Source organism: Mangifera indica, chromosome 14 (genome assembly GCF_011075055.1).
Source record: "Mangifera indica cultivar Alphonso chromosome 14, CATAS_Mindica_2.1, whole genome shotgun sequence".
NCBI lineage: Eukaryota > Viridiplantae > Streptophyta > Magnoliopsida > Sapindales > Anacardiaceae > Mangifera > Mangifera indica.
In genome coordinates, this window is record NC_058150.1 from 10132143 (window position 1) to 10145354 (window position 13212).

Sequence of the window (13212 nt, forward strand, 5' to 3'; positions counted from 1 at the left end):
CACTGTTTTGGCTTGTCTCCGATTAAATATCTAAGATATATCTCTAAGGTTTGATTAGTGACTTCAGTTTGACCATTTGTTTGTAAGTGGTAGGAGGAAGAAAACTTGAATTTTGTTCCCTATAAGTGAAAGAGCTTCTTCCAAAACTAACTTGTAAAAGTAAGATCTCTATAAAAAATCACACTTGTGGGTAAATCATGCAATCAAACCATCAAAGAAAGCTCAAGCGACTATGATAGTGGTAATTGGTGATATCATAGAAATGAAATGAGCCATTTTGGATAACCGATCAACAACCACCATAATGGATGTCTTTCGTTATGAATTGGGTAAACTAGTAATGAAATCCATGGACAAATCTTTCTATACCTTTATGGGAAACTGTTAAGGTTGCAGAAGCCTCAAATGTGCACTTTGGTCTCTTTGATATTTTTGACAAGTTTGGCATGCCTTGATTATCTCCAAAGTTGTAGCTCTTATGCCCTTCTAGTAGAAAATTTGTTTCAACTGCTATAAGGTTTTGTGTAACCCTTCATATGTTGCTTCATGGAATTGTTCTATGATAGTGGTAATAAGGTCAAATGTTAAAGGTAGGTAGAGCCTTCCTTTGTACAAAAGTAACCCATTTTTTTCAATCCATGGTCCAACTGTCTCCCTTTCCTCATATAACTGATTTAGGTATATCAAGTCTAAATGTTCTTGATTTTCTTAGGCTAATTCTTGCAACCAAGTAGGCTAAAGTATGACATGGCATGGATTTCAGGTGGGCTATGATTTGTTAGTGTCATTGGGTCTAGGTTAGCTACAAGCCTATCGTCATTGTTGTCTAATATGGAAAAGCTCATTTGCCTAGAAAGGTCATCAATTGTCATGTTGTCATTTCCCTTCTTGTAAACAATATTGAAATCAAACCCTATTAATTTGGAAAGCCATCTCTATTGTGAGGGAGTTATTATCTTCTGACCTCATAAATATCTTAGACTATAGTGGTTTGTGTAAACTATGAAAGGCAATCTTAGAAGAGAAGCATGTCATTGTTGGACTAAAAGTACTAATGCAAGAATTTCTTCATCATATGTAGATAAACTTGCATTCTTTCCTTTAAGTTGGTGACCAAAATAAGCCACTGGATGGGCTTCTTACATCAGTATTGCACTGATTCCTCTAGTGAAAGCATTATACTCTATGGCAAATGGCTTGGTGAAATTCAAAAAGGCTAAAACTGGACCTTGCATCATGGTTTGCTTCAATCATTCAAAAGCTTCCTCGGTCTCCTTTATTTATTAGAATTTATTCTTTTTTAGCATATTGGTGAGGGGACCAGCAATTTTCCCATAACCTTGGATGAATATTCTATAGTAACCTATAAGGCCAAGAAAACCTCGTAACCCGATAATATTAGTACATTTAGGCCAAGTTTGAATTGTCTTTACCTTATTAAGATCCATCTCTACTCCTTTATTATTGTTGATGTGGCCTAAGTATCTTATTTCAGTGACTCCAAAATTGCATTTTTCTTTTTAAGGTATAAATGGTATTGTGATAAATTTTTGAACACTGTCTCCAAGTGCCTAATAATTTTTCCCAACTCTTGTTGTACACCAAAATGTCATCAAAGAAAACCAAGATAAATTTCCTTAGGAATGATCAAAAGATGTCATTCATTAATGCTTAGAAAGTTTATAGTGTAATTAAGAGTCTGAATGGCATCACCAAGAACTTGTAATGTTTGTCATGAGTGCAAAAGGTTGTTTCTCTACATCCTCAGGCTTCATTTGAATCTAGTGGTACCCTTGTTGTAAGTCTATCCCTGAAAAATATTTAACACTTTGTAGTTTATCCAATAGTTCATCAATAATAGGTATAGGAAATTTATCTTTCACTTTTACTTCATTGAGAGCATGGTAATCCATGCAAAATCTCCAAGAGCCATCATTTTTTTTTTTTAACTAGCAAGACTAAGGATAAGTATGGACTAGTACTATCTCTAATGATGTTGTTATCCTTCATTTCAACCACCAATTTTTCTATCTCCTTCTTTTGGTATAGAAACAAGTTCAACTTTCTTTCAAGACAATTTTGCATAAACGGTTTCTGTCGAGTGATAGGCTAGTGGATTTGTTGAATAAGTCCCTAAATTTTTTGAATAATTAGCCTATTTGCTGATGTTGAGTCACAATCCATAAATTAGTTCTTTTGTTTGTCACAGTTAGTCCCACCTTAATTGTAAATAATTGTATAAAAGTCATCTACTTCTTATTTTATTATAAGCTTTATGTAAGACCTTTTACCCTGTTACTTCAATAGGTTGAGGTTGAATGCCCTTTAAAATCACCTCTCTTCCTGTAGCTTCAAATTGTATTGCAAGATCATTAAAGTCCAAGAAATCTTCCTTAGTGTTTGTAACCATTATACCCTTATAACTGCATCACAACCACCAAGATTGATGATATAGAAATCTATTTCAACTAAGTAGCCCTAAACCATTACCTTGATATCAAAAATTTTCCTTGGCTCTAAAGTTTGTCTCTATTGGCGACTACCACATTAAGACACTTTGTCTATATTGGTTGGAGCCCCATTCTTTTAGCTTGTATTAAGCTAATGAAATTGTGTGTTGTTAGGATCAATGAGCACAATTTGATTTTTCCCTTGAATTATAACAATAACTCACGTAGTTTTGGGAACTTTTGTTCTTGTGATTGCATAGAGAGAAATCTCAGGTGTTTTTTCGTAGCTCTCCCCCCCTGCTTGCCCTTTTCTATCTTATTCTTCTTTGCAACCTAAAATCATAAATAATTGTTAACAGTAAAGTCCTGGTGTGTACTATTTGTCACAATTATAACAAAGGTTTTCTTGTCTGCATTCCAATATCTTATTAAGGGTTAATTGGCGAATGGGTAGTAGCTTGGGGTTGTTATAATTGTTAATTGGTCCTTGGTGGTGCTTTGGCTAGGTGGTAAATAAGGAGGATTTCTTTTGGTTTCATGAGTTAGGTTTGACCTTTTGTTATTTGATATTTTGCTTCAAAAAGTCTTGTAAGATTTGTGGTTTGAGGTAAATGGATTAAGAGCTTGAACATCCATTCGAATGGGCTCCTTCAACCCAATGATAAAGCAACTGATTTGTTGAGTTTCTGGCAAGTTTCCAACTCATGGAACCAACTTATCAAACTAGTTTTGATATTCCTCGACTATGTTCACCTATACCAATATAATTAGTTGTCCATAATAATTATCTAACATTGTTTGTCCATAACTCTCATTGAGTGCTTGGCGAAAAGCCTTCTAAGTTAACCATGCTTTGTTATTGTGAAGGTTTTGGAACCATAGATTGACATTACCATCTAAATGAAGGGAGGTAACCTATACTCTCTAATTCACATGGGTTCGATGGTAGTCGAAATACTACTTGACCTATACGATCCACCTAATAGGACCCTTCTTTTTGCCAAACTGAAGAAAATCCAATTTGATGGATTTGGGTAAGATGGCACCTAATTGATTAGGGTTGGCAGTGACATGGGGTGGTGGCGGTATAGGTTAGGTTGCTTGTTGGTGGTGGTGATGGAAATTATGGGTAGAGATGATGAGTTGACGTTTGGAAAATTGTTGTCAATGGAGGTTGAAATGGATGATAGTAAGAAGATTAACTGTGGTATTCATGGGTGTTGGTATTTGGCTTAAGTGCAATAAGGTTGATCCATGTTGTGGTGTTTTAGGAGTGTTAGGTGAAGTTTCCCCTACTTTCATGTATGAAAGCCTATCAATTTGACTTTGTGGTTGCAAATACATACTTTGCATCATAGCGTCAAGGCGTTGATACCCATTTGGATTATTGGGTGGAAGTTCCTATATAGGACGTTTGTCAGGATCGAGTGGTTTCACACTCCCTACAGAGTTTGGCTCTAATACCACCATGATGTGAGCTTGTTTGGTACAAGCCTTGTCTTGGCCTTTCTTACGTCGAGGAATGTTCCCAGACATAACAAGCTTACTAGAAAGGATTAAACTGAAGAAATTTAACTAAGACAAATACTTGGGGTAAATTTGGTTACCCTTTCTTGATTAATCAAATGGATATATATACAATGGAACCAACTTCTAGTTCCCACATTTACAAGGATATGAGTTATTAATGGATATGTATAGGCATGAAGTCCTTTATTTAGGTACTTTAAACAATTTAACTAAAAGTCTACAATCATGCTAACTCCTACCGCGTCTCCTAGTTTGTAGCAATTGAAAATAATGGACTATGTGAAGATCGCAGTATGGTAGACATGTAGTAGAGGCCTAGCCTTATACTACAATAAATAATTTAAAATTATATTATTTATGAAATAATTTATATTACATCTTTATATTTTTATTTTTTTTATTGTAATTATTAAATTTGATCTAAATAAGAGATATAATCTAAAAATATTACTTCCTCTTTCAATCATAAACCCTAATTCTATTTTAAAATAATGTAATTAATTGAAAGAGTATATCAAAATCATAGCAATTATACGCTACTTTCTTCATTTTATTTAGACTTGACAGTTCATGTTATCAGATCATATCGTATCATATTAATTTAAAGTTCATATCAGAAACGTTCAACTCTAATCTAACCCGAATTAAAATCATATCGAAATTTTTTAACTTTAATCCAACTCTTTAATATTTGAGTTGACCCGAATCGATCCAACCCATATAGACCCAAAATTATCTATTATTTTCACTTTCTAAAGTTTTTTTTATTGTTTTAATTTCTTCACCAAATTACTCTAACATGTTATTAATAAAATACACAAAATAACAATTTGCCTTATTAACAAATGATCAAAAAATTTCAATACTACAAGTTTTAAAATACATCAATAATCTGATTACCTAAATCAAATTCTTACTACCTAATAATAAAATATTTTAATAAAAAAAAAAAATAATATAAGTAATTGTAATTATACAAATATACATTTATATGCAATCGACAAAGATTTTAGATTTTTATTATAAAGATACAATATATAATTATAATATAAGTAAAAACTTTAAAAGACATAGAATCTAACGAATCAAATCAAATTTTTACTATTTAATAATAAAATAAAATATTTAAATAAAAAAATAATAAGAGTATTTATAATTATATAAAAATATAACCATATACAATTTATAAATATTTCAACTATTGTTAATATTGTTTTTTAATATTTCTATAATTTATCTCTAATAAATTCTATTAAAATAATATTTTTTCAAAATATTTGAGTAGATTTGGATTATGTTGAGTTACTTTCATGTGACCCTACACTACCGATTTAATTTCGACTCATATCGATTAACTCGAAATAAATTTCGTATCAAAAAGCTCAACTCCAACCCAATATTTTATCATAGTGTGTCAAATTAACGGCTCATATTTAAAATTACCAAGTCTAATTTTATTCTAAGTTAGTTTAATGCATTCAAATGTTATAGTTTTTAAATAAAGATGTGAAGGTTGTTAATAAAATTGTATAAGCTTTTAAAAAATAAAATAACATCACTCTCATTCATTTATATTATATTATATTATTCCAACACCCTTTAATAAAATAATAAAACTATTATGTACTCATATATATATATATATATATATATCACTATATGATAAGAGGATCGTGAATTAATGACAGAACAACACCAATCATGCAATGATATATATAAATATGTATATATTTATGTAACTAAAATTGATATGCAAAGTATTGCTCTGAACAGAATTATACTTGGAAAAGAAATTGTGATGCTAATAAATTTAGGAGTATTAATGTAATATAGAATGATATCTGACGTAACTACAGTTAAGGGAATTAGTAAATAAAAAAATCGTAACAGAAAAATTGGCCAAAAAGAAAAACTAAAATAACTAAACCATAAATTTCTGAAATTCTTATATGCAATTATCATCATATAAATTCTAAGTATAACAATTTTCCTCAATGAAATAATTCATAAACTAAATGTTTTACTTTTTACTAGCATGGATGTTTTAGCATCAACCGTTATATATATATATATATATATATATATATATATATATATATATATATATATATATATATATGTACATACATAAACTGACTTAAATAATCTAATTATATAAAATTAAATTTTTTTAATGTGTTTATGGATGTCCTAAGGTTCATTTCCATGCTCCAGGAGGCTTTCTGTGTTGTGACTTGTGCCCCGGGCTCGTTCTTTCCAAATCTGTTCCACTTCAAGAAATGTCAATCCTTTAGTCTCTGGCACGAACACAATCACAAATATGATTGCAAGAACAGCAATGCAAGCAAGAATCAAGAAAGCGGCTCCCGTACCCACAGCATCAGCTACTGAAAGAAAGCTTTCGGATACAATCAGGTTTGAAACCCAATTTACAGTAGCAGACATACCCCCACATATTCCTCGGTATTGCTCAGGATATATCTCGGAGTTCACAGTCCATGGCACAGGTCCCATTCCAGGTGAGTAGAAGGCTATATATAGGGCTAACGCAAGAACTGCAATCCACCCATAGAGTCCACTAGAAGAACCAGATGATTTGGCAAAGAATGCCCAAGTGAGAAGGCCAAGGGATAAAACTACACCAGATAAACTTGTGAGAGCCAACTTTTTCCTTCCAAAATGGTCAATAAGGTAAATCCCAACAATTGTTCCAGCTGCGTTTACAGCAGCAATAGCAAGAGATAGAAGAAGTGCAAGCTGGTTTGATTCAAAGCCTGCCATTTGAACAATTGTTGGGCCGTAGTACATAACTGTATTTATACCCGTGAACTGCTGAAATGCCTGAAGAACAGATTTCAAAGTCACTGAACGGCAAACAAATTAGCAGGCATTGGCAACAGAATTTCAATCCATCCACTTCCAAGTAAAGATATCTCTTAATCAAAGCCTCGGTGTTCACAAATTGGTAATAAAAAAATCCTTTTTCTTTGGAGAAATACGAACCTAAAGCAAGAGCTAAATTTTAAGGATGCTACTATTAAAAAAAAAAAAAATTAGAACTGCTGTTTTTAGTCCCACTCAAGCTCAAGAATCTAATCTCTCAACTCAGTACATGTTTCAAACACATTCAGCTTCTCTTTAATGATATCCCCAAAATATGAAATGCAAACAATTCTATGTCAAAAGTGTGCAGTATGTTGTCTATTTCTTCTACTTTTCACGACATTTAATGTGAGGTTTGCCTAGACATGAATATGTAATAACTTCTGCCAAAGGGAAATTCAGATAATCACAGCCTATTTAATGTCAATGCTGTAAACTCTGAATCAGACCATTCATACCTGAAGCCCAGCCCCAGCCAGGAAAGCAAGTCTGATCTCTTTTGTTTTAAAAACGTCCAAGTATCTGATGGTATTCTTTTTCTGGCGTTCTTCCTCTAAAGCAGAAGAAAGGTGTTCAATTTCATCCTCTAATCGATCAAAGTCATAAATTCTAGCAAGCACGAGAATGGCTTTATCTTTATCACTCTGTATATTAAGAATGTTAATATGGTAAGTGTAGGAAAAGAGAGAATTCACAAGTCAGAAAATGGAATTTTTAAGAGTTGACACTCTTTTTACCTTCATAAAAAGCCACCGGGGAGACTCTGGCATAAAAAGCATGAAGACGAACTGAATGACAGCTGGCACACCTGCTACTCCTAACATCCATCTCCATGTTCCAGGTACCTGTCCAAATAGTATATCTCAACCCTAAGAACATCAAAACCTAAAGAATTTCATCTAAAAATTTAAACCCACTAGCTAGACTTCCCAACTGGGATGCAGAGCAAATTTGTTTATGAAATTAACTTGGTCAACATAAGATCCCAGCACTGCCACAATGATTTAGCACACTATAACAGCAACATGCAGCAGTGAAATAAGTCTTTTCAGTTAAACCTTCTACTTTTCTACAAATTTGTAACATACAGAAGATTTAGCACTTTCATTGTTAATATGATCCACTTCTAAATAAGTGGCATAGCACTGATTTATACAAATTATGCTATAGAGTGACGACTTCCATGCTGATTCAATTTATTTCCAGAACAGCTTTTAGACCAAACAAAGTTGCAAAAAAAAAAAAAGTTTCAAAATTCAGACACTTATGCAGAGGACCAACAAAGTGTGACCTTTGTCAGGACCCAGGACAGAATAATTTTTCCATGTTGAAGAAGAAACACAAAAGCTGCCAAGGCTAGAACATGAGAAACTGCAGCAAAATAAGACTTACTTGGGGTGGTAAGATATCAAAATGAATTTGGAGTGAACCAAGCTATAGTTCTAAAGAATAAGCAAGTATCTTACATAATAGAAGCCTTAGATTCCGTTACAGAAATACCAGGCAGTCAGCACCAGAGACCTGGCATTATCAAACACTCAATACAATTGATAATGGGTTCAAGAATCTTCCACATCATGAATGTATTAACCGATTAAGAGAAATGCTAGCAACACTTGTATTCCCACTCTTTTTTCACTCTCTTACTGTCCTCTTAACACCTGTATAAAAGAGAAAATTAATAACTCTTACTCTAGTACCTACTTGCAACTTTGTTAGCCTTTTGTGCACGTGTCAAAAGGAAAATGATAGACTCAAAGAGAATGTGAAAAACAGCATTACCAGCATTTCTCACTCTAAAATCCAAGAAGAACTTTGCTTCTACAACAAATAAAACTATTGGTCTTAAAGCAATAAAATCTCTTTCGCGTTTGCTTCAGTGAAACCAAATTGCTCTTTCTTGCTTTTTGTGCTACTCTGTTAAAGAGACGACCAAATTTTTAAAGGCCAACCAAATAGCACTTTAGTGAAAACCATCTATTGAAAAAAAGGCTTTCAAAATCACTTTGCAGTCATTTTTCTTTTTCTCTTAAATTAAAGCTTACACTTGCCCATTAGCCAGTATTATAGTAACTAAATTATATGAGGAATCCATCTCATGTATATGCTAGTTACATCACATTGCTATTATCATCTAATATATGCCAGAAAACAAGAGAGAATCCTCCAATGATGTGTCTCAGTTGGGGTTCTTAAAATGCAAACCCGAAATTTTATCTTTAGAGTGACTCTTCAAAACTGCAAAATAAAAATCTTTCACACAAGCTGAGGTATATAATGAGAATGGATATAACACAAAATTTTCCACAAGAATGTTTACATTGAATAGAACAATCACACTAATAAATCTATAACTTAGAATCACTAGTAAGGGAAAAGTGCAAAAAGAAAAATATTATATCTATACACTAGGTTCAGAATTCTAGTATTCAAGGATATATTCCACCAGGCGCTGCACTTTAACTTGAACCAATGCCATTGAATATTACAACCTAGTTAATTTAAATTAGAAGTAAGATCAGATTATCTATAAGATCAAAAGGTCCTTTGATTTCCTCAATCTCTGGCTAAATTTGATTTACTCAAGCTCCTCATAAAAAATCTTTTTACTAACTAGCACATAATATCCAAACACTAGTTAGGAAAATCTTTACTCAACTAATTTCAATTTAATTTCATCCAAAAAAAGAAAAAAAGTTTAATATTCATAGTGCTATGATTCATATAGGCCTATTTACTGTTTAGGTTCAAATAAGAAAAAAACACAAATTGATAGCAAAGACATTCCATGTTGTCAAAGTACTTTCTTATACAGGGAATCTTGTTGTATCTACAGAATTATTGCATGTTGATGAAAGCAAGGTAAAGCTGACCTCTGTAAAAGCAAGATTCACAAGGTAGGAAAGAAACTGTCCACCAGTTATCATAAGTACATTTGTGCTCACAAGTCCACCTCTTACTTCTGAGGGGGCTGCTTCAGCTATATATACTGGAGCAGTTACAGATGCTACACCCATACCCAGGCCAACTAAAAGCCGTCCAAATATTAGAATATATGGATTTGGTGCGGCAGCCATGACAATTGCTCCAGCTGTAAATACAACATCAGCAATAAGAGTAGCTTTCTTACGTCCATATGCATCATTAATCCAACCCCCTAATGCAGCTCCAATTATTGCGCCAACCAAGGCCATGCTCACGATTGTTTCCTGACAACTTAAAAGAATCAGAATGTTTCAAAAGAATAAATAGCAAACAAAATTAAAGAAAGAAGTCAAGGAAATGGTTAGATAAATTCTAGGTTGCCTTCCTCCTTTCTCCCAACCTGACAAACAAACACAATTCCACAAATGCCCAAACACCCATCCATCCACCCCCAACTCCAGCAAGTATAATCCTGGCAGAATGCAATAAGATAACAAGCTTCAATTGCCATAACCACCATTTAATTCTCTTTTTTTCCCACTCAACCAAGGACAATAAGAGGATAAACTGTGTTTTTCTTTTTTTAATTAATTTTCTGCATTCCATTGAGAACCACAAAATGCAATATATACAATTAAAGGTAAAAAAAACTGTACCATCTTAATGTTAAAGAAAAACAAAAAGCAGGAAACTTTACTAGTTTTTTACCTGTAGCAAACTACTCTGTTTTACCACCTCAAATTCATCTTTTATATACAGAAGGGCTCCTGATATGACACCTGCAATAAAAAGTTTAAAATCAGAAAACATTCTTAGAAAGAAATAATGAGAGAAATCCAATAAAAAGTTTCCTGGAATTCAGATCCTATTCTATCTAAAGCCTCTTAACATGATATAGCACACCATAAACAAACTTTTTTTGATGGTTTTAGATTTTAAACCAACTTTTAGGGTTATTTCAAAAACCTACTTTTGAAAAGTCAGAAAAAACACAGTAAATATTAATTTTACAAAAGAAATATCTACCTTATTCAAAATAAAACATAGAATTGAACTGAAACAGCACCTTCAGCTAGAGTCCAGAAAAATACTTAGTTAAATTCTTACAACCAAATTTCTGACTTTCATTATAAAAAATAACATTTAAAAAAAAAAACCAACAATTACCAACTACCACAACACTAAAATTCCTTTTCGCATTAGAATAGGTGGCTAAACAAACTTTTCTCTCCGGTATTCTTAGCCAAAAAGGAAAAGAAAATTTATAAAAAAAAACCGCATCTTTAGTTACATCTTTGAAAGTGATTAGACTGAAAAGGCTGTAGCCCCCGTGCATAAATTAATGAAATCAATTAAATAAATGCTGGAGAAAAAAAATTGTACATGAAATATATGATCAATAAAGCTATAATCTATGTGATCAATAAAGCTTAGTAAGTAGTTACTAATTACTATATATGATTGTGTTAGAATTTTTAATATTAAAAATCAAGTGGGATCACAAACAGCTAATCTTGTTTAATAATATCACTGACTTAAGGGGTCGTTTGATTATAAGGATTTAAATATTATTTTTGTAATCTATTTTTTCTTATTTACATTATTTTATTTAGTTTGTCAATAATAAAATATTACAGTAATCTTCTATTACCAACGTTGATGTAACAAGTAATATAAGTAATAATCTGATTATCACTTTCACTTTATATTTTAAAATATTATTATGTAATCTTGATTTTGTTATAATTATATAACTATTTATTTATTTTTTGATATAAAAATAAATTTATTTTTAATTAATATAATAAATAATATAAAAAATATTTAAAAATAATTATATTCAAGAGTGTTTAAGTAAAATAATTTACTAATATTTTTTTATTATATTTAACCAAAAACAATAATTATTTATACTTATCAAATTTTATCAAATATAGTAATCATAATTTTTTAAGTAATCTATCTTCAAGATAATTTCTCTATTTTGATAATGAAATATTATTCAAACCAACCGTTAATCTACCTATCCGATATAATTACCGGATCAATACAAAAACAAAAAAAGAAAAGAATAACAGAGACCTTAGAGTCCGGTACCGTGATTCGTATTTAAGAGTAAGAAAAAGTAGAATACCACTGTCGTAGCCGAAGAGGAGTCCACCAATGCCAGCAATTACCGTCAATCCAAGAACGTACGAATTACTAAAATACGCCATTCTCCTCTCTGGGAATGCCTCCAAGTACCCCGAACTACCGGGAACCGAATCCAACGTCATCCTTCTACGATAAAATTAACTTCAAAAAAATTCAAATGAACGCTTCAAATATTGTTGGAGATATAAAAATGATTACTTCCCCAAAATTCTCGACGATCAAAATTAGAAAAAGATCGCTACGGTCAAAGCTGTCTAAATAAAGGCAACACTCTAGTATCTCATTTGATTATAAAAAGGCCAAAAAATGATTGATTATATTTTTGTGGAGAAGCTTCCAAGAAAAAACAACTGAAGCAAGCTTATAGAGCAACAATGTCTTCAAAAAGGCGATGGTTTAGTCGTCTAGTAAAAGCAGAGGGAAAGAATGGGAGCAAGGAAGATTAGGAAATGAATTAAGAGAAGGACTCCTATTCGATTGGACGGACGAAATTTCCAGGAAATTTAGGGAAATTTTTTTTCACTGGGAACTTGGGGGTGGAAAGGTAGTTGAGAAACTGAAACCAGACGGCGAGAAAATTTAAAGCAAAATTTTGAAAAGTAATGTTCCTTAGAAAATGATAGGATATTGTTACTAAGCTGTGACTGAGGCAGCCAATGAAATGCTTACATTTGTTGAGGAAAATTTGACGGGCTTGTGAGGTTATCATTTTAATTATTTTATTTACGTAGCAATTCGTATTGTTTTTACAACGTCGCATTTCAGATAAGGGCTTTGAACACATTATCCACGAGATTAAAACATTTGTAAGCGCGATCGATCGTGTTGTCTTATTCTCGCCTTTTTCTGGTCGTTGGGGGTAAATTTTATGTATTAATACTTCCCATACAAGCTTGATAACCTTTTTGTTGGACATTTGGATAAAGATGGTCAAGAGACTTATCATTTCCAATAACTCTTTCCCCCTTTATCATATATGAATTTTTTTTTTGTTATATTCCGATAATTTTTATGACAACTCATAATAAATTTCAGTTAAACTTTCTAAATTTAAATTCGGTTTAAATTGCATTTTATTCGATTTTAATTTATCATCCATCTCATATAAGGTTTGAGTTTTATTGTCACATCTCATAAATTTATGTAAGTTTTGAGCTTTTTGTCACCCTCTCGTAAATTTAAAATAGTGTACCTCATATTCCCTTATATTTCAAAAATTGTCTTTTACCCTTCTTAAAGTCATTTGTTAATAGTAAATTATTAATTCTTA

General features: G+C 31.9%; 1 protein-coding gene across 6 annotated transcripts; it reads right to left on the minus strand.

Moving 5' to 3' along the window:
• Nucleotides 1-5875: 5875 nt before the first annotated feature.
• On the minus strand, nucleotides 5876-12501 carry LOC123196420 (inositol transporter 1). Of its 6 annotated transcripts, none has more exons than XR_006497697.1 (7): nucleotides 10956-11139; nucleotides 10497-10567; nucleotides 9737-10072; nucleotides 7601-7708; nucleotides 7322-7507; nucleotides 6100-6821; nucleotides 5876-6053 (listed from the first exon to the last, which is right to left on the minus strand). XR_006497697.1 is itself a non-coding variant. In XM_044610443.1 (6 exons), exons 1-6 carry the CDS (start codon nucleotides 12062-12064, stop codon nucleotides 6171-6173), a joined length of 1494 nt encoding a protein of 497 aa, XP_044466378.1. In that variant the 5' UTR covers nucleotides 12065-12501; the 3' UTR covers nucleotides 5876-6170. The 6 variants fall into 6 exon arrangements, 3 of the variants coding, with proteins under 3 accessions (XP_044466378.1, XP_044466377.1, XP_044466379.1); XR_006497696.1 differs by having other exon boundaries at nucleotides 5876-6061; XR_006497695.1 differs by having other exon boundaries at nucleotides 5876-6067.
• Nucleotides 12502-13212: the final 711 nt, after the last annotated feature.